Below are 21169 nucleotides of genomic sequence, written 5' to 3'. Positions count from 1 at the left end.
GTAACGTGAAAGTTCCGGTGCCCTTTGGAGGCGACCAAAAAATTGTTAAACCGCTTAGCCCCCTCCCACGCTCATTTTTTCCAAAGTCCGATAATCGAAATTTTGCGATAATTATTTTGTTCAGAATATTTGAAAATTTGACTAATGCTTATTTGTAAATGCCATAGTTCCCCAGAGTTCCCGGTAGAAGGGCTGCAAGTTCTTAACTTTGCCCATTGTTTACATATAGTATTGGTTAATGGGAAGTATAAAGACGTTTTCAGGAGGGATTTTTTTTCTGATGGGGGAGGGGGGTGTCGGAGGAAGGGGTTAGGGTTACGGGGGAGGATCCTTCCATGGAGGATGTTTCCTTGGGGAAAGGGGCATTTCTATGAAGGGGGCGCCTGATTTCCCAGCATTATTTAAAAACGATCAGAAATTAAATAAAAAAAACTAGTTTTTTCAACTGAAAGTAAGGAGCAACATGAAAACTTAAAACAAACAGAAATCATTATGTATATGAGGTGGTTCACCCCGTAGTCAATACCTCGCCCTTTTCGCTAAAGTTTTTTTTAGTAGTTTCAAAAGAGCTATCTATTCTAATTAACCGGCCAAAAATTAACCGACAAATCAACTAATTAACCGACTATTCTAATTAACCGACAAAATTCAAACTTTAGCGTAAAGAGTAAGGTATCGACTAGGGGGCAAACTCCCTATAATATAATAAAACATACGAATATAGAAGTTTCTTACGTAAGTTAATTCGTAAGTTACGTCAGAACAAAATTTTGAGAAAGCCATTTAGCCAAAAAGTAAAATTAATATGCAAATTTCGTTTTAATTATTCATGTACGGTGAGCCAAAATCAAAACCTGCATTAGTTCAAAAACGTTAAGAAATTAAATAAAAAACAATTTTTTTTTAACTGAAAGTAAGGAGCGACTTTAAAACTTAAAACGAACAGAAATTATTCCGTATATGAAAGGGGCTGTCCCCTCCTCAATAACTCGCTCATTGAGCTAAAGTTTGAATCTGTGACACAACATTATTTTTTAAAACAAAAAAAAAAAATTAGCGTAAAGAGCGAGGTATTGAGGAGGGGACAGCGTATACGTTTACGTATACCTTTCGTATACGGAATAATTTCTGTTCGTTTTAAGTTTTAATGCCGCTTCTTACTTTCAGTTAAAAAAAACTTGTTTTTTTTTTATTTAATTATAGTAAAGATCGATGTGGGTACAATGTATTATTATTTTTTTTTATGTTTAGACCAGGGCACTACGTATCAAAGGAGTTTTCGTTGGAACTTCGAAAAGGGATCATTCAATTGAAAATAGAAAGGGCTAATACCCTTTTTAATAATTGAAAGTGATTGGAGGCCAACTAGTCCTCCTCCTGCGCCCACCCTCCCATTTGCTCATTATGTTTAAACACTAAATGTTGCCTTAAGATTAAATCAAAATGTACTGTGTTAAGGCTAATTCCCAATAAGGCATCTCAGCAGTATCCCAAGAACGACTGAGGGTATTATGTTCAAACTTTAGGGGCTACTTCTGCTCTTAAAATTTAACCAAATCAAAATAGCGTAAGTGTATTAAATTTGTATTTAAATAACGTAAGTGTAATTAAATTTGCATATTAATTTACTTATTTTTGGCCTTATGGCTTTCTCAAAATTTTGATCGTACAAATTCGAGAAAAAAGGGCGGGGGAGGGTTTCTAGTTGTCCTCCAATTTTTTTGGTTCCTTATTTATTTATATATTTAGAATCAGGATTATTAGCCGATTCTTTTGATATATTTATTGACATCGAAATTCCGTTATTTAAAGTTTCGATTACTATTGAGCTTTATTGCTTTTTTTTATTACGTATATTTTATTAAGTGTATGAGGGGGTTCTCTCCCTTGTTAATATCTCGCTCTTTACGCTAAAGTTCGAATTTTGTTCGAATCACAAATCCCTGAATCACAACGGCCGTTTAATTAGAATAGATAGCTCTGTTAAAAGTACAAAAAAAAGTTTAGCGTGAAGAGCGAGGTATTGACTAGGGGGAGAACCCCCTCATATGCGTAATAATTTTGGTTTGCTTTGAGTTTTAATGTTGCTCCTTACTTTCAGTTGAAAATAATTGTTTTTTTTATTTAATTTCTGATCGTTTTTTAATAATGCTGGGAAATCCGGTGCCCCCCTCATAGAAATGTACCTTTCTCTAAGGAAACATTCTCTATGGAAAGATCCTCCCCCGTAACCCCCTGCTCCGACCCCCCCCCCCACCAGAAAAAAAATCCCTCTTGAAAACGTCTGTATACTTCCCAATAACCAATACTATATGTAAACAATGGGCAAAGTTAAGAATTTGCAGCTCTTCCCCGGAGAACTGTGGGGGATTACGTCCCCCTCAAAGACATATCTATTAAATTTTCGACTATGCTGAACAAAATAGCTATCTCAAAATTTTTATTGGGTGACTTCGGAAAATAATGAGCGTGGGAGGAGGTCAGTTGCCCTCCAACTTTTTTGGTCACTCAAAAAAGGCACTGGAACTTTTAATTTCCGTTTGAATGAGCCCTTTTACGATATTCTAGGACCACGATATTCTGGACCACGATATTCTGGTTCAATACGATCACCCCTGGAAAAAAAAAACAACAACAAATAAACACGCATCCGTGATGTTTCTTCTGGCAAAAATACAAAATTCCAAATTTTTGCAGATAGGAGCTTGAAAGTTCTACAGTAGGGTCTTCTAATATAGTCAGGGCGCCATGCTTGACTATATCGCTTATTTCAAGAAGGGGGTATGACGGAATGGGGTTATTATGAGACATATAAGCAAAAGATAGTCTAAAAAAATGCTGATACCGAAAATAAAAACGGCACTTCAAAACAAGGGGGGAAGTCTATTAAATTTGAATCTGAACTTCAGATTTCCCAAAAAGCTATCTAGCGAGCAAAAGCCGTAAACGCTGGTTTCGGACGTCATTTTCCGGTGTACTTTAAAAGAAAAAAACAGGATCGGTGTTGTTTTGACTGGTGTTGTTTTAGTATCAAGACCGAATCAAGACAACAGAAGTGGAGAAAGAAGTTCCTGGCAATTGTTTTTGGTTAATGCAGTGGAGGTTGCATAGCATGTGATGTTATTTGGGATTAAGGCCTTATTTGTATGTCATCACTTGGTCTCATTGGGTAATTTCTCTATTAACCAAAAAGTCTTGAGTGAAAGGGCATTCCTCTGAAGCCGATATTAGAGTTCTCTATGTTAATCTCTTCGTCTCCCCAAAAAGCCTGATTTATAGAATCTAGAGGATCTATGGGGTCCCACCAATGACTTATCTTCTAAATTTGGTACAGGTGCAGTTTAGTTCTCCCTGATAAAAACAACTAGTTTTTTATTGCATATTTTTCAATCAGTTGGACAATAATCATTCAGTCAATAATCAGATACTGTCTAGTTGAAATAGGATACAAACAAATGACTTCTTACTATATAATCTGTTTCAATTAGTAGGACCTCTGCATCCTATACTACCATGGAAACTAAGGATCTGCAACTTTATCCTAAATTTCTTAAAGGAATATCCAGAGGATATTCTTAAGCGAACACTGTATCTAAATTGTTATATTTATATACAGTACTGAATTCTGAATTGAATGGTGTGTTTATTCCTTAGCCATTTTATCAGGGTCCTATATTGCAAATTAACCAAAAATACGAGCAGACATATTATTGACAAATAGAATTGTGGGTAATTTGATGGTAGTGCCCAATGTTGCAAATATCTTTTTAACTAGGCTTTGATAATTGATAGTTTTTAAGATATACTATGTGGAATATAGCTACACAGATAGTAATTATTTAGAGTTATACAAAGGACTGTATTGTTTACTCTACAAAGGACTACAAAGGATTACAAAGGACTGTACTGTATTCTTTACTCTGTTGTTAGATGGTTTCCTTGTTGTTGTTTTTTTATGGAGCTTAGAGTTTCCAGTCTTACTAGTCTCCTATTCTCTTGGCCAACATCTATCTGACAACTAAATTGCTATACGTGATAATATTCCACTAATTCAGCATGTAATCCTGCAAGGGCTTTCCTGTACCCTAATGAAATTATATTCCTTCAGTGACAGCTCTGGGAAGCTTGAATGGACAGTCTCTAGGGACAATGAACTCCTACTGTCCACTAATGGGTGGTGATGAGGACAGCAAAGCAAATCTTATAGAATGTATGTTTGACCTTTGGACCAGTTATGACCGCAAAGCCCTTGCTTTCTCAGTGTACCTATCACGAGGATTTGCAGATAGAATTGGAGTAGTTCAGCTGCTTCTAGGTAACCAGACTGTAAACTGCGAGTGATTTGCGAATGAACTGAGCAGATTATATGAAGAAGCGGATACCCGTGTCTTTCTTCCGGGTTTCTGCACCAGGACGGGGTGCACGGATGTAATTGTGGAAGCAAATGACACAGACATTGGGGTCATGTTGCTTTAGTCTTTTAAGACGATTGAAAAGCAAAATCATGCCACTCCTAATGCTTTGGTTCGCTTGCGGGACAAAATCATTTCGATCGCTGAACTTGCAAATAGACTCCCACCTTCTCTAGTGAATTCAATTGCATTTTTGCACTCTTTCACCACTTTTGATACTGGGAGCTTCATTTTCTCCAAAAGAAAGAAGACGATCCTTAGAGCGGTTGTGCCGTGGTTACCTCGAATATCTACTCTTACTGAACAGATATTGGAACAAATCGACCGAGTAGTTGAGCTTGAGGAAGATATTATGAAGATGTGGTGCAAGATTTTGATCGCCTCCTTTATAAAATCAGATGGATTTTCATGTTTGAAGAACCTCTGCTTTCACTTGTTCCCTCGCCGGAAAACACTGAAGAGCCTGCCTCCAACTGACGACTCGTTTGCCTTACATGTAAAAAGATTCATTGACCAGTGGTTCAGTATTCTGCAGACCCATAAGCCTCACTATTCTTACCTTTTCTCCGCTTGATATTGGATGGAAGACGGAGGAAAGATGGATGGAAAGTGTTCATTAAATCAATTCTTTCTGCTTGGTCATCCACTATTCAGAAAACTTCGCCATATTGGAAGTGTAAATCTTGTGGACAAAAATGTCCATGTGCAGATAGAGGTTGCGATATTTTGTGCTCTTGTTGTGGGAGGTGCTGCAAGGCCAAGGCTGATTCAGAAGAGGAATAATTGTGCGTGACTTGAAATGGAGGGATACTAGGAAAAAAACCGTAAGGAATTTTAGAATGCGAGTATTAAATGAATAGTGTAAATTCTGACTTCGTTTAGTTTCTGTACCTGCGTCATTGCTGCCATTTTTTCTCACTAATCGTGTTAGTTGTTATAAAGACATTCTATGGCCTCTAGGCATTTCTATCTCGTCTTTGAACGAAAAACTGCATCTCAAACTTTGTGGAAAATGAATTATCTTGCATGAAACACCAAAATATAATAAAATATCAAGTTTCGGAGTGTTCCACCCCTCGCAAGCGAGTGCTGTTGATATTTTTCAAATCAGCATGGTCGATTTAGGAGGGTAGGCTAACTCTCGTACCTGCCCCATTCCGTCGTGATATGTTTCACATTTGCAACGCCTGGCGCCCGGACAAAAATTCCACATTTTTGTAGATAGGTGCTTGAAACCTCTACAGTAGGGTTCTCTGGTACGCTGAATCTGATAGTTTGCCTTTCATTAAGATTCTATCGCTTTTAGGGGGTGTTTCCCCCTTTTTTTGAAAATAACACACATATTTTCATGCTCATAACTGTTGATGGGTAAAACTAAACTTGATGAAACTTATATATTTGAAAATCAGCATAAAAATCCGATTCTTTTGATGTATCTATTGGTATCAAAATTTAGTGTTTTAGAGTTTCGGTTACTAAAAATTAGTTGAAAACGCTTCATTGAGGTTATCCAAAAATAAACACGACAGGCTTTAGGCTTTTTCTTCCTCAGAAGTTTTGCTTTAAGGTCCTTAAGGTAAGGACATAACGTCTAAGAAAAAAGATGAAATGCTGTTTCGGAAACATTTTTATTGTAGCAATCAAGAACGCATTCTGTGCATAATGGATGTGCATCTTTTCATCCGGACACAATTTAGATGAAAATCTTTAGGCTGATATTATCATAGAGAAAAAAAAAATTGAGAATAGAGGCCAGATTCCCTCTAGCTTCTGCTATTTATGATGCTTATTTCCAAATCGTCATGACAAAGTTTTTGCACACGATCTGAAATGTATATTTAGCCATATTGAGTTCACTGTTTACGAACATAAGGCGGAACAGGCTCCTCCAAGTGCGGTATCTGATCTTTACATGACCTGAATGCTAAAGAGTGCCGAATGGCAAGTACTGCTACCGCTGAAATCCACAGCGGTCCGTATACAAAATTTAATGTAAGAGCAAATATAAACGGAGCATAAAATAACAATGAAAATGCAAGCGCTGTGCGTTGTGTTCGAGGCAAGCGTTTGCTCAAGAGCCAAGATTTTTCTTAGGAGCAAGTTGATCCTTTTCTGGTTGCGATTTTATAAATCTTGGTGGAGCTTGGACAATTTTTTTTCCGGGCGAGCGTTCCAGGGGCAATTATTTCTTGGGGATAAGTATCCCCGAAGCAAATTTTCCAGTGTCAAGTTTTCCAGCGGCTGACCTCCTTTAGAGCAAAGTTTTTGGGGAGAGGTTATCCAGGTGTAAGTTTTCCTGGGGTAAATTTACTATCAATTTAGTTTTTAAAGGATTTTTGATTCAGTTCAGTTCAGTTCAGTTCAGTTCATTTTATTTAACATCAAAATACATTTAACAAATATTCCAATACCCGCCCCAAGAAAGATACCAAAAGCACTTGTGACTGGGCGGGTACATACACTAAAAAACAACACACACAAATTACATACAAACACTAAAAAAAAAAAAAAAAAAAAAAAAACAATCTCTCATCAATTCATTTAATAATAATAAAGATAAAATAAAATAATAAAAAAAAAAAATATAACTATATTAACATATTAACTAAAAACAAAAATATGAACCTTGACCTAACAAATATCTTTTCAATTTATTTTTAAATAGCCCCAGGTGCTCAGCCTCCCGAATGCTCTCCGGAATAGAGTTCCACACATTAGGTCCTGAAAATTTAGTATGGAAGCCGGCCCTGGTTCCACTTCTATTCGGAACAATGAAATCACTAGCATGACGAGTTTCATAATGGTGCAGAGACCTATTGTCATTAAAATAATCACGAAAAACCTCTGGACTAACATCATTCCAGCATTGATAAGCAAAAATTCCTATTTGGTAGTCTCGTAACTGTCCTACATTCAACACTTGCAACTTGTTGAAGCAAGCTGAAGTGTTATTTACACCTTCAACATACCCACCAATAAGACGCATCGCTCTATTTTGAAGAGTCTGAACACGTTTAAAATTCACATAAAAATTACTTGCCCATAACATACAGTAGCTCATTATTCAGTAGCTCATTACAGCAAATATATTCATGCGAAATCCTTTAGCCTCCTTCACAAGTGGGGATGGTGAAAGATCGTTTTATGCCGCTCAAAACGGGTGCAAACCTTGGAAGGGACTTGGAAGTCTCCGACCTATGTGTTCCAAACGTCTTTTGTTTTTCAGGTTGTTTTTAGGTTAGGTTATCCTGAAGAATTCACACTGGGTTTGGGGAAGGAATTTGCTCCAGTTCCTTATAACTGGATGTAACTCTTAACAATATTAAGACTTTTTTTTTTAATTTGAGGTTCTGTTAGCCTTTTGTAATGTTTTAAAAGCGAAACTGGGGGGGGGGGGGGATGAAAAACGTGTAGGCGTCATAGGGTATAAACTGTAATTAGCCATGCGTGGAGTAGGTGTGCCGTGCACGGATCTCAGTTTTCCTTGCGCAGCACTGCGTGGCAGAATTGCATCACGAATGGTTGAACAAGTGGCACTGCAATAGTACACCTTGAGCTAAAATTAAGAAACAAAACAATAATTTTTGCTAGTCTTGGAAATAGTACCAAGGTTGGGTTAGGCCTTTAAACTGTGAGATCCATCAAATAATTGACAAGCTAAATATAAAACCGGATATTTGGTCTAATAGCACTAAACAAGAAACTTCCCATATTTTTAACAAGGTGGAGAAAATTAAAAAAGTTATAAGGAATGTCATCGTTATTTTCTTGATTGATGAGATTTTTAAAAAAAAATCAATTTTTTGCAAACCTTAGCCTTGAAACAGCATCCTACAAATATGATTTTTCAGGTCAAGTAATAAATTGGTACATGACAATTCAACGGGTATATCTACCCAGTCTATTAAATACGATCTGCCTTCTCTTATTTTTTTATTTTTTTTTTTCAAGATAATTAAAACTTTTTTTTACAATGTTTATATCTCGTTTTCTCCAAAATACAACAGTTAATGGGAGAAGGGGATGAAAGGGCATTTGATTCCCGTCAATTTGCCCCCGCACTAGATTTAAAGAATATCTTTTTCGGTAGTTTCGTTAAAAATACCTTTGTTGGCGTTTGATGGAAAACGCCTGTTTTTGGTTTTTCTTTTGGAAAAATCGTCGCTGTTGATGTTGAAAAATATTTTTGCCACCCCTTCCACTAAATTCTCGTGAATTGCCGCCATTGTCCAACTGCAGGCAATGTTGAAATCTAGAGCTTCTTACATAAGTTTCGATTGAGGGCTAGCCACTCTCAGAAACCATGTACACCAGGCTACATGTACCAAGCGTAGCGGAACTGTAAACAGCTTTATAGGGAGTGTGCCAAGCACTTTGAGGGCTGTGCAAATGTGGTAGAACTGTGCGGCACATGTGGCGTTCCGAGATGTACACCAATTGGCGGGAAGCCAGCAGCCCTTTATTTTCGATTGTCTTCTTAAGATCCTACGCTCAATCTACAAGAAGTTGCTTATTAGTAAAAGTTGAAATAAACTGAAACATTTTTTCTGTTTGTGTACTCTCCTGTGAGGTTCAAGGTCTTCATTTAAATAATTTAGGATTGTTTGTGTTATGATTTATTTTTCATTACAATTTATAATAAGAGGTGTTGTAGAAGAATGTCCGTTGTTCATACACATAGTAGAGGGGCATATAGGCCTGGTTCTCCAAAATTGTCTAGTTTTTATAATTTTTCTCTATGTTGTTTGATTTTCAACAAAATCTGCCTTTATTTTGTTTTTTTTTTCTGGACTTGGATCTCCCTAAACGTAACCCCATACCCCAAAAATAAGTTCACGTTTACGTTTCTCCTTTACCTTGCAGTTTATGCTGTCTAACCGCGGTAAAATCTTCTTCAAGGGTCCATATTCATGGCCTTTTCTCATTTTTGCTAACCGATGGTGGCAATTAGGCACTTTGGGTGTTTTTTTTTAGCATTTGTGCCAGGTTTTTTATTTTCCCTCCCTCAAGCACGTTCAGCTAGCTGAAAGAAATAATTTAGTCTGTTGAAGTGCGGAGAGAGCAGTGCAATTTTATCACAATTTTAACTAGATTTTACGGAAGTCTTAATAGATTTTACTAAATTTAGCTGCCAATTCCCCACTTGATAGACGCCTTCCCTTTCCATCAAGTTTGACTCACAATTGATATACCTTCTGATATATCTGGAATCGAGAAAATTCCTAAAGCCCACTATTCGACACCTCTCTCACCCCTCAGATAAATAGCTGACAAAATAAAAATGGATGCACTGTCTGTAAGCAGTACCACTATCATCGTAACTCAAACAAGCTACAGCCAATTGCTGCAACTGGATGCACTGTCTGTTGCAAAATTGATGGCCAATTGCAAAATGGATGCACTGTCTGTAAGCAGTATCATTATCATCGTAACTCATAGAAGTTACAGCCAATTGCTACAACTTCAAGGCGTCAAGTAAACACGTTCATCACTTTCGAAGCAAGAAAGAATATTGTTGCGCCAATTTTTTTTTCCTACTTGAAGAAAGTCTGTTGGTTCTAGGCCGTAAAGTGCGGAGGGCTGAGTAAACTACATCGAATTTTACGCATCATAAGTATTTTTAGCTTATGAATAAATTGCTTGAAAAACTAACCAAATGGCTTCAGTAGCAACTAAAATGCCACTACAAGGATTTTTGCCTATTTGCGGCTATCAGTGAAGGCCATATTTTGCTGATTACCAGACTTTGGCCATTTGGCCAGACTTTGCAAAGTTTTGCGGTTTTTGACGTTAACGAAAAGTCATGCAAACCTTTAGAACGAAATTTTTAGAACAAACTTTAAGTAAGCTTCAACTCGGGGTAATAGCAACCGAAACTATAAAAAAGGAATTTTGATAACAATTGATACATCAAAAGCATTCAATTTTTATGCTGGTTCCAAGGATGTTAAATTCAATAAGTTTAAGGTTACCCATCAAAAGCTATGAGCCAGAGAAAATTTTCCTGATTTTTGGAAACAAGAAAATCATTCCCAAAAAGGTATGTTATCTTGATGAAAATCAAACCATCAAATTCAGCATACAAAAGTACTCAGTTATAGGAGGATTTCAAGCTCCTATATATAAAATGGGGATTTTTATATTTTTTTATGATGGGTAACCAGAAGATTGACTAACTTGCTAGCTTCAGTCAGCTGAATAGTATTAATAGGAAAGAGGGTGGATACACTGAAAATGTAACAAGTAGAATATTCAAGACCCAGGGTTTTTTCCATTGTCGAAAAAAGCTTGGAAGAATAGGAAGATAAGTCTTCGGACTATGCTTTGAATATTGGAAGCTATGATAATAAAAGCTATTAAATTATGTTCTGAAACATTGGTGATCTAAAAAGCAGAGGAGATTTTTAACAGCTTTCCAGAGGAGCTGTGGATTATTTTAGGCACTCGTCCGGCTGACTGTATGCTAAACAGCGAACTGCACGAAAATGTAGTTCTATCCCACTTTCTAGGACTACAATGAAAGCAAGGTTGAAACAGTAAGGACATATTTTACGAGAGGAGGGTAAATTGCCAAAGATTATTCTTTTTGGCCTTCCATGGGATCAAACGAAAGGCAGTTGATCCCTGGATGGGGTGGAACGTGGTCATAAGAAACGATTCAAAAGAAATTGGAACTTCATGATAGGGATTAAAGAGGAAAGTTTTGAAAAGATTGAGATAGAGGAAAAGGGTTCGCAGCAGTAGTAAGTAGTAGTATTAGTGTTAGGTGGCTCAGGGCAACTATTGACTATGTTTGAAAATTATACTGAGTTGTACGATAGTTCTATGTAAATCCATTTACGTTGGTAAGATGTTACTTTCTTAATTTGTTATTTTTTTAACTATTTTGCTTTCTGTACTACAGTTTTATTTGTGATTACTTTAAAAAAAAATTCCAAAACACAAGTTTTTCAACGAAAAGTAAGGAGCTCCATTAAGCCAAAAATGAGCAAAAATAATGTCAAATAATCTTCCATGCGTAAAACTAGCACTCATCCTATAGTAAAGGCCATACGGCTCCAATGTTTTATTATTATTTTTTTTTTCCCCAGAGGCACATCATATGGAAGGGGTTGTCGTAGAAGCTTCAAAGCGGGTTCATTCAATTGGAAATCGAGATTTGTAGTGCCCTTTTTAATAGTCGAAAATGATTGGAGGGAAACTCGCTCCCCTCCCCAAGCCCATCATTCCCCCACAACCTCCTCCCTGTGGAGGAGGATACTCCCCCACATCCCTCAGGGCATGTGAGGTTTTTATACAAAGTGTTGTCGTAGAAACTTCAAAACAGGCTCATTCGATTGGAAATTAAATAGCTAGTGCCCTTTTTAATAGTCAAAAGTGATTGGAGTGTAACTCGCCCCCCCCCCACGCCCCTCATTTCCCCCAACCCATCCAATCCAAATTTTGAGATAGCCACTTTGTTCAGCGTCGGTGATTTTCTGAAAAAAAGTATGCTTTTGAGGCTGACACTCCCCCAAAATCCTCAGGAACTGGGGTTTAAGATATGCCCTGGGGGCATACAATGTTTTTATAGAAGGCGTTCTCGTAACAACTTCAAAACAGGCTCATTCGATTGGAAATTAAAGGGCTAGTGCCGTTTTTAATAGTCGAAAGTGATTGGAGGGCAAGTAGCCCCCCCACGCCCATCATTCCCCCAAAAACATCCAATCAAAATTTTGAGATAGTCATTTTGTTCGGCTTAATTGATTTGCACATAGAAAATATATTTTTGAGGAGTATACTCCCCCACATCCCTCAGGGCACAGGTTTTAAGTTATGCCCTGGGGGCATATAAGTTTCTATAGAAGTCGTTGTTGTAGAATCTTCAAAAAAGTCTCATTCGATTGGAAATTAAAGAACTAGTGTCCTTTTTAATTGTCGAAAGTGATTGGAGTGTAACTAGCCCCCCCCCACGCCCATCATTTCCCCAAACACATCCAATTAAAATTTTCATATAGCCATTTTGTTCAGCGTAGATGATTTACAGATAGAAAATATATTTTTGGGGAGGACACTCCCCCACAACCCTCAGGGCTTGGGTTTTAAGTTATGCCCTGGGGGCATATAAGGTTTTTATAGAAGGTGTTGTCGTAGAAACTTCAAAACAGGCTCATACGATTAGAAATTAAAGGGCTAGTGCCCTTTTTAATAGTCGAAAATGATCGGAGGGCAACTAGCCCCCCCCCCACGCCCATCATTCCCCCAAACACATCCAATTAAAATTTTGAGATAGCCATTTTGTTCAGCGTAGTTGATTTCAAGATAGAAAATATATTTTTGAGGAGGATACTCCCCCACAAACCCTCAGGGCAAGGGTGTTAGTTTATGCCCTGGGGTCATATAAGGTTTTTACAGAAGGCGTGTCGTAGAAACTTCAAAACATGCTCATTCGATTGGAAATTAAAGGGCTAGTGCCCTTTTTAATAGTCGAAAGTGATTGAAGTGTAACTAGCCCCCTCCCCCCACGCCCATCATTTCCCCAAACACATCCAATCAAAATTTTCAGATAGCCATTTTGTTCAGCGTAGTTGATTTTCAGACAGAAAATATATGTTTGAGGAGGACACTCCCCCACAACCCTCAGGGCAAGGGTGTTATTTTATGCCCTGAGGTCATATAAGGTTTTTATAGAAGGCGTGTCGTAGAAACTTCAAAACATGCTCATTCGACTGGAAATTAAAGGGCTAGTGCCCTTTTTAATAGTCGAAAGTGATTGGAGTGTAACTAGCCCCCTTCCCCCCCACGCCCATCATTTCCCCAAACACATCCCAACAAAATTTTCGGATAGCCATTTTGTTCAGCGTAGTTGATTTCCACATAGAAAATATATTTTTGAGGAGGACACTCCCCCACAACCATAAGGGCAAGGGCTTTAAGTTTTTCCCTGGGGGCAAATAAGGTTTCTATAGAAGGCATTGTCGTAGAAACTTCCAAACAGGCTCATTCGATTGGAAACTAAAGGGCTCGTGCCCTTTAATAGTCGAAAGTGATTGGATTGCAACTAGCCCCCCCCCCCTACTCCCATCATTTCCCCAAACACATCCAATCAAAATTTTGAGATAGTCATTTTGTTCAGCGTAGTCGATTTCCAGATAGAAAGTATGTTTTTGAGGAGGACACTCCCCCAGAACCATCAGGGCAAGGGTTTTAAGATATGGTTTTTATAGAAGGCGTTGTCGTAGAAACTTCAAAAAAGGCTCATTTGATTGGAAATTCAAAGGAATAGTGCCCTTTTTAATAGTCGAAAGTGATTGGAAGGCAACTAGACCCCCCCACGCCCATCATTCCTTCAAAGACATCCAATTAAAATTTTGAGATAGCCATTTTGTTCAGCGTAGTTAATTTTCAGATAGAAAACATATTTTTGAGGAGGACAATCCCCCACAACCCTCAGTGCAAGGGTTTTAAGTTATGCCCTGGGGGCATATAAGGTTTTTAAAGAAGGCGTTGTCATAGAAACTTCAAAAAAGGCTCATTCGATTGGAAATTCAAAGGGATAGTGCCCTTTTTAACAGTCAAAAGTGATTGGAGTGCAAATGGTAGGATAGGTCTGTCCAACCCCGTAATATCCTCGCATTTGCAGCACAAATGGCAGGATAGCTCTATATATTGCTTGTGAATGGTTATCTCCTTTGTAAAACTATTTTAGTTTTTTAGATTAATTTTCTTATGTTACTAAGTTTTAGACAATAGAAAACTTAAGGTCATAAGGTCAATAAGGTTTTGATGTTTTATTGTTTTTAGTTGTGTACTAAGATTAGTGAAAACAGGGCCACCAACGAGAATTTTGTGTACAGCCAGCCCCGTCCACCCACCCCTTAGCATTAAATCCGACCCCCTAATATCCTCCCATTTATAGCGCAAATGTGAGGATAGCCTTATATAGTGCTTGTTAATTATTATTTCTTTTGTAAAGTTATTTTAGTTTTTTAATTAATTTTTTTCTGTTACTAAGTTTTAGACAATAGAAAACATAAGGTCAAAAAGACCATGAGACTTTAATGTTTTATTGTGTCTTTTTCTAAAAGCTCCTCATTTTGTTGTGCACAGCCAACCCTGCCTTCCCACCCCTTAGCATTAAACCCGACGCCCTGATATCCTCTCATTTCCAGTGCAAATGGGAGGATAGGTCTGTCCAACCCCGTATTATCCTCGCATTTGCAGCGCAAATGGCAGGATAGCTCTATGTACTGCTTGTGAATGGTTATCTCTTGTGTAAAGTTATTTTAGTTTTTTAGATTAATTTTCTTATGTTACTAAGTTTTAGACTATAGAAAACTAAAGGTCATAAGGGCAATAAGGTTTTGATGTTTTATTGTTTTTAGTTGTGCACTATAATTAGTGAAAACAGGGCCACCAACGAGAATTTTGTGTACAGCCAGTCCCGTCCGCCCACCCCTTAGCATTAAATCCGACCCCCTAATATCCTCCCATTTATAGCGCAAATGTGAGGATAGCCTTATATAGTGCTTGTTAATTATTATCTCTTTTGTAAAGTTATTTTAGTTTTTTTTTCAGCCAGCCCCGTCCGCCCACCCCTTAGCATTAAATCCGACCCCCTCCTCCCATTTGCAGCGCAAATTTTTAAGAGTCAAAAGATATTGGAGGGTGACTAGCCCCCCCTCCTCCACGCCTTAAATGCATCAGATAAAAATTTTGTGATAGATGTTTTGTTAAAATAGTTCAAAGTTGTGATAATAAAAACTCCGGTGTCGACACAGCCCACCAGGGCCCGGGGGTAGGCGTTGTAAGTTATTCCCTGGGCCATAACTTATTAAAGGGGGTTTTTAACTTATGGGAAGGGGTTTTGTATGGGAAGAATACATAGAAATCTATTACAATTATCCAATTATAAGGTTAAAATACATACTCTGAGATAGATGTAAAATTGCTTTGGCACACAAAATCCTATTAAGGTCAATTCCAAACAGTCGTGATCCCTTTGTGTCAGCAAGTGAAATGGTCTAAACTTTCTTATTGGAACAATTTTTTTCAATCCATTCATAATGTCAATCGCTGTCTACAAGTTATGCAAGCTGTCTATTGTTCATATATAAGGTTTTTATCAAAGAGGTAATCGTATAGACTTTGAAAAAAGCCTCATTCGATTTAAATTGAAAGTTCTAAATCTGTTTTTAAAAGCAAAAAATAATCGGACACTAAGCCCCCCATGCCCTTAAAACCTGAATATTTCTGCAATCAAAAACGAACAAAAATTAATGAAAAAATAGTTTTTCAAATAAAATTAAAGTCAGTTTTAAACTTAAGCTGAGCAGATACAAATACCTTTTAAATTCAAACTCAAAATAACCAGAAGTCACTATAATAGATTAACCGAAATGCAAATGAATAGAAAATGAATAGGCACTAATAAAAAAATACATCCAAAAATTGATAACATAAATGAATAACTAGATCTTAAAGTGAGTATTGCTTAGATTGAATATGAAAATCAAGCTTAAAACGAAAACAAATATTTTGCTATTAAAGTATAAATGAAACTTAAAACGAACAGAAATTAAATAACAATCAATGCGAACAAACATACAATATATATTAATGTAAATGAATAAATAAATATTAAAACGAATGAAACTTAAATTGAATATGCAAATCAAGTTTGAATCGAATAAAAATAACTACAAACAAGAGTTTGGGTATCGCCTCACGGCAGAAGCCTAAAATCTACTACGTCAGTGGCGCTTTACTGAAAACGAATTATATTACAAATGTTTTCTTTTGTACTTAATATTGAAAATAAATATTGAAATTACAGTAAAATTTTGAACTGATGAGCTTTTAGCAATTAATATCATTATGCATCAAATATTCAGTTTAATTTATTAGTTCTTTTCAAGATTAGTCAAGACAAATATAGTTTCACTACAAGCAAAATTTGGATACTGCCCCCTTCTTCAACTGTAAAAACCTAAAGCCTTCTGCGTCATTGGTGCTTCACTGAAAACGAATTACTCGTATATTACAAATTTATTATTTTCCAGTTCTTACAGCATTGAAAAATGAAAATAAAATTACAGCGAAAAAAAAAATCTTGAACTGATGGATCTTTCAACAATTAATATCATTATATATCTAATATTCAATTTGGTTTTGTTTATAATTTCCGGACTGTTCAAGACTCATATAGTTTTGCCATTTTTTTTTAACGCTGCCATTTTTTCTAACTAATCGTGTTGGTTTGTTATGAAAACATTCTATGGCTTCTAGGCATTTCTAATTGAGCAGGAAACTGCACCTCAAACTTTGTGGAACATGCATTTTCTTGCATGAAACACCAAAATATAATAAAATGTCAAGTTTCGGAGTGTTCCACCACTCGCAAGCAAGTGCCATTGGTATTTTTGAATCCGCATGGTCAATTTAGGGGGTGGAGGGTAGGCTAATTCTCGTAGCAGCCCCATTTCGTCGTGGTATGATTCACACTTTCAACACCTGGCTTCCGGACTATTATATAATCTACCAAGCATACAACTACCCCAAATCACTATCAATAAATAAATGAAACCCAAAACGAACAAATATTAAAATAAATACTAGAGTCAAACTCAAAACGAGCATAAATTAATATGAGTAGGGTTCAAAACCCCCATGCTTTCTAAAAGCCAGAAAATAATTTGTACTTTACTGAAAAAAATTCAAATAAGTTTACTGAAAAACAAATGTGTATTATCAATTTAATATACATATGCTGATATTTATTCCCTAAAATCTTAATTAATGAAAGAATTGTCAAACAGTTCGCGGTAACGAACTGTAAGTAAGGAGCCACCCGGCTCAATGGTAACCAAAACTCTAGAAAACGGGTTTTTGATACCAATAGATATATAAAAAGAATCAGATTTCAATGCTGATTTCAAATATATAACTTTCATCAAGTTTAGTGCTACCCATCCAAAGTTAAGCGCCTGAGAAAATTTGGCTGATTTTCGAAAAAAGGGCGAAAGACCCCTTAAAAGTTATAGAACCTTAATGAAAATCACACCATTATATTCAACGTATCAGAGAACTCTACTGTAGAGGTTTCAAGCTCCTATCTACAAAAGTGTGGAATTTTCCATTTTTTGCCAGAATAAAGATCACGGATGCGTGTTTATTTGTTTGTTTGTTTGTTTTTTTTTTTTTTTTTTTCCCCAGGGGTGATCGTATCGACCCAGTGGTCCTAGAATATCGTGGGAGGGTTCATTGGAACGGAAATTAAAAGTTCTAGTGCCCTTTTTAAGTGACCAAAAAAAATGGAGGGCAACTAGGCCCCCTCCCACGCTTATTTTTTTCCCAAAGTCACCCGATCAAAATTTTGAGATAGCCATTTTGTTCAACATAGTCAAAAATATGATAAAAATGTCTTTTAGGATGACTTGATCCCCCAAAGTCCCCAGGGGGAGGGCTGAAAGTTATGAACTTTACTCAATGTTAACATATAGTATTTGTTATTGGGATGTATACAGACTTTTTCAGAGGAGATTTTTTCTGGTAGGTGGGGGAAGGAGAGGGTCGGGGGCTATATGGAAGGATCTTTCCATGAAGGAAGTTTTCATGGGGGAAGGGAAATTGCCATGAAGGGGGCGCCGGACTTGCCAGCATTATTTATTGGTTATTGGGAAGTATACAACCATTTTCAGGAAGGATTTTTTCTGGAGGGGGGCTAGAGGAGGGGATTACTCTGGAGTATATGTCCGTGTAGGATCTTTCGTTGGGGGAAGTTAAAGTGCTATGAAGGGGGCGCCGAATTTCAAAGCATTATTTAAGAAACGATCAGAAGTTAAATAAAAAAAAACAAGTTTTTTCAACTGAAATGTAAGAAGGAATATTAGAACTTAAAACGAAGAGAAATTATAACGTATGTGAGGGGTTCTCCCCCAAGTCAATACCTCGCTCTTTACGCTACAGTTTTTTTTAGTGCTTTCAAAAGAGCTATCTATTCTAATTAAACGGCCTTTTTTATTCTGTGTTTTGTGAATCAAATTTTTTTTTTACTTTTAACGTAAAGAGCGTGGTTTTGACTAATGGGAGAACCCCTTCATATACGTAATAACGTATATGTAATAAAAAAAAACAATAAAAAAACAAGCGATACGGCTCAATAGTAATCGAAACTTTTAAAAACGAAATTTTGATGTCAATAAATGTATCAAAAGAATGTGTTTATAATGCTGATCCTAAATATATAAATTTTATTAAGTTTAGTATTACTCATCAAAGGCTACGAGCCTGAGAAAATTTACTCGATTTTTTAAAGAGGGGGAAACATCCCCTACAAGTGAAAGAATTTTAATGAAAATCACACCGTCAGATTCAGCGTATCAGAAAACCCTATTACATAGGTTTCAAGCTCATATCTGCAAAAATCTGCAACTTTGTATTTTTTGCCAGAAGAAAAATATACGAATATAGAAGTTAGTTACGTAAGTTAATTTGTAAAGACATCCATTTAGCAAAAGAAAAGTAAAATTTTTATGCAAATAAAAGCTGCATTAACTAAAAAACGATCAGAAATTAAATAAAAAAAACAAGTTTTTTAAACTGAAAGTAAGGAGCGACATTAAAACTTAAAACGAACAGAAATTATTCCGTATATGAAAGGGGCTGTCCCCTCCTCAACCCCACGCTCTTTACGCTAAAGTTTGACTCTGTCTCACAAAATTATTTTTTAAAAAAATAAAAAAATTTCGTGAAACGATTGCGGCCTGGCGGCGGGGACAGCCCCTTTCATATACGGAATAATTTCTGATCGTTTTAAGTTTTAATGTCGCTCCTTACTTTCAGTTTAAAAAACTTGTTTTTTTTATTTAATTAACTGAAAGTAAGGAACGACGTTAAAACTTAAAACGAACAGAAATTATTCCGTATATGAAGGGGGCTGTCCCTCCTCAACGCCGCTCTACGCTAAAGTGATCACATCTTCTAACTAGGTAAGGCGAAGCTTGTTCATGGAAGAAGTCGGACATTGCTTCAGTTAAAAAAACTGTCTCATTTTTTTCTATTAAGTCATTGTATTTTCATTCTACAATAAGTAAAATACGATGAAAATACGTTCCCCTTGTTCTAATTCATATCCTTCAATTAGGGAGGTCAAAGCTGTGAGGAATAATTGGTAGTGAAATTGTAAATCACACAAAGAGAGCACTTAAGACTTATTTTTTTACAACGAAAATAATTAAACTCAGATGAAACTACGTTCCAATGTTTCACATTCATATCCTTCAATTAGGGATGAAAAAGCGTTTATAAAAAAATGGAATTGTCATTGAAAATCTCAAAAATATAGATATTAATTAATTTATTTTTAAAACTAAAATTATCAATATACGATGAAAATACGTTCACATTTTTCTAATTAATATCCTTCAAGTAGGGATTAATAATCGTTTATAAAAAAATGGAAGTGAAATAGAAAATCACAAAAATATAGATATTAAGTAAGTTATAATAAAAACGAAAATAATCAATATACGATGAAAATACGTTCACATTTTACTAATTCAGAACCTTCAATTAGGTATTACTAAGCTTTTCTAAAAAAATGGAATTGAAATTGAAAAACACACAAATATAGAAATTAAGTCAGTTTTATTAAAAACGACAAAAATCAAAATACTATGAAAATTCGTTCAAATTTTACTAATTCAGATCCTTCAATTAGGGATTTAAAATAGTTTATAAAAAAATGGTATTGAAAGTGAAAATCACACAAAAATAGATCTTAAGACATATATATTTAAAACTAAAATAATCAATATACGATGAAAATACGTTCCAATTTTACTAATTAATAAACTTCAAGTAGGTATTTAAAATCTTGTATAAAAAAATGGTATAGAAATTGAAAATAAAAAAAATATAGCACTTAAGTCATTTATTTTTAAAACTAAAATTCTCAATATACGATGAAAATTCGTTCCCATTTTTCACATTCATATACTTCAAGTAGGGATGACAAATCTTTTATAAAAAAATGGAATTGTCATAGAAAATCTAACAATTATAGATCTTAAGACATATATAATTAAAAAGAAAATTATCAATATAATATGAAAATACGTTAAAATTTTACTAATTAATATCCTTCAAGTATGGATTTCAAAGCTTTTATAAAAAAATGGAATTGAAATTGAAAAAAAAAAAAATATAGATATTAAGTAATAGTTAATAAAAACGAAAATAATCAATATAAGATGAAAATACGTTCACATTTTTCTAATTAATATCCTTCAATTATGGATTTCAAATATTTTATAAAAAAATGGTATTGAAATTGAAATTCACACAAATATAGATAATAAGTCATTTTTATTTAAAACTAAAAAACTCAATATAATATTAAAATACGTTCAAATGTTACTAATTCATAACCTTCAAGTAGGGATTTCAAAGCTTGTATAAAAAAATGGAATTGAAATTGAAAATCACACAATTATAGAACTTAAGACATTTATAATTAAAACGAAAATACTCAATATAAGATGAAAATTCGTTCACATGTTACTCATTCATATCCTTCAAGTAGGGATTTCAAAGCTTGTATAAAAAAATGGAATTGACAGTGAAAAACTCACAAATATAGATATTTAGTCAGTGATTTTACAAACTAACATTATCACTATACTATGACCAAACGTTCACAGGGTTCACATACATATCCTTCTAGTAGAGATGTCAATTATTTTATAAAAAAATGGACAAGTAAGTTAAAAACTCAC

The 21169-nt window shown here is 35.5% G+C and overlaps 1 protein-coding gene across 1 annotated transcript in view; it reads left to right on the top strand.

The window, feature by feature from the left end:
- The first annotated feature begins 4149 nt into the window (after positions 1–4149).
- Positions 4150–21169, top strand: part of LOC148948115 (aminoacyl tRNA synthase complex-interacting multifunctional protein 1-like) — a 35888-nt gene continuing 18868 nt past the window's right edge. Inside the window, exon 1 of the mRNA XM_089096102.1 lies at positions 4150–4326. Coding sequence (XP_088952228.1) covers positions 4150–4326 — 177 coding nt within the window. The remainder of the gene's footprint in view (positions 4327–21169) is intronic.

The sequence above is a fragment of the Artemia sp. Qi Xiang Cuo genome, chromosome 10, assembly GCF_049724085.1.
Source record: "Artemia sp. Qi Xiang Cuo chromosome 10, ASM4972408v1, whole genome shotgun sequence".
NCBI lineage: Eukaryota > Metazoa > Arthropoda > Branchiopoda > Anostraca > Artemiidae > Artemia > Artemia sp. Qi Xiang Cuo.
This window is presented reverse-complemented; position numbering and strand designations above follow the sequence as displayed.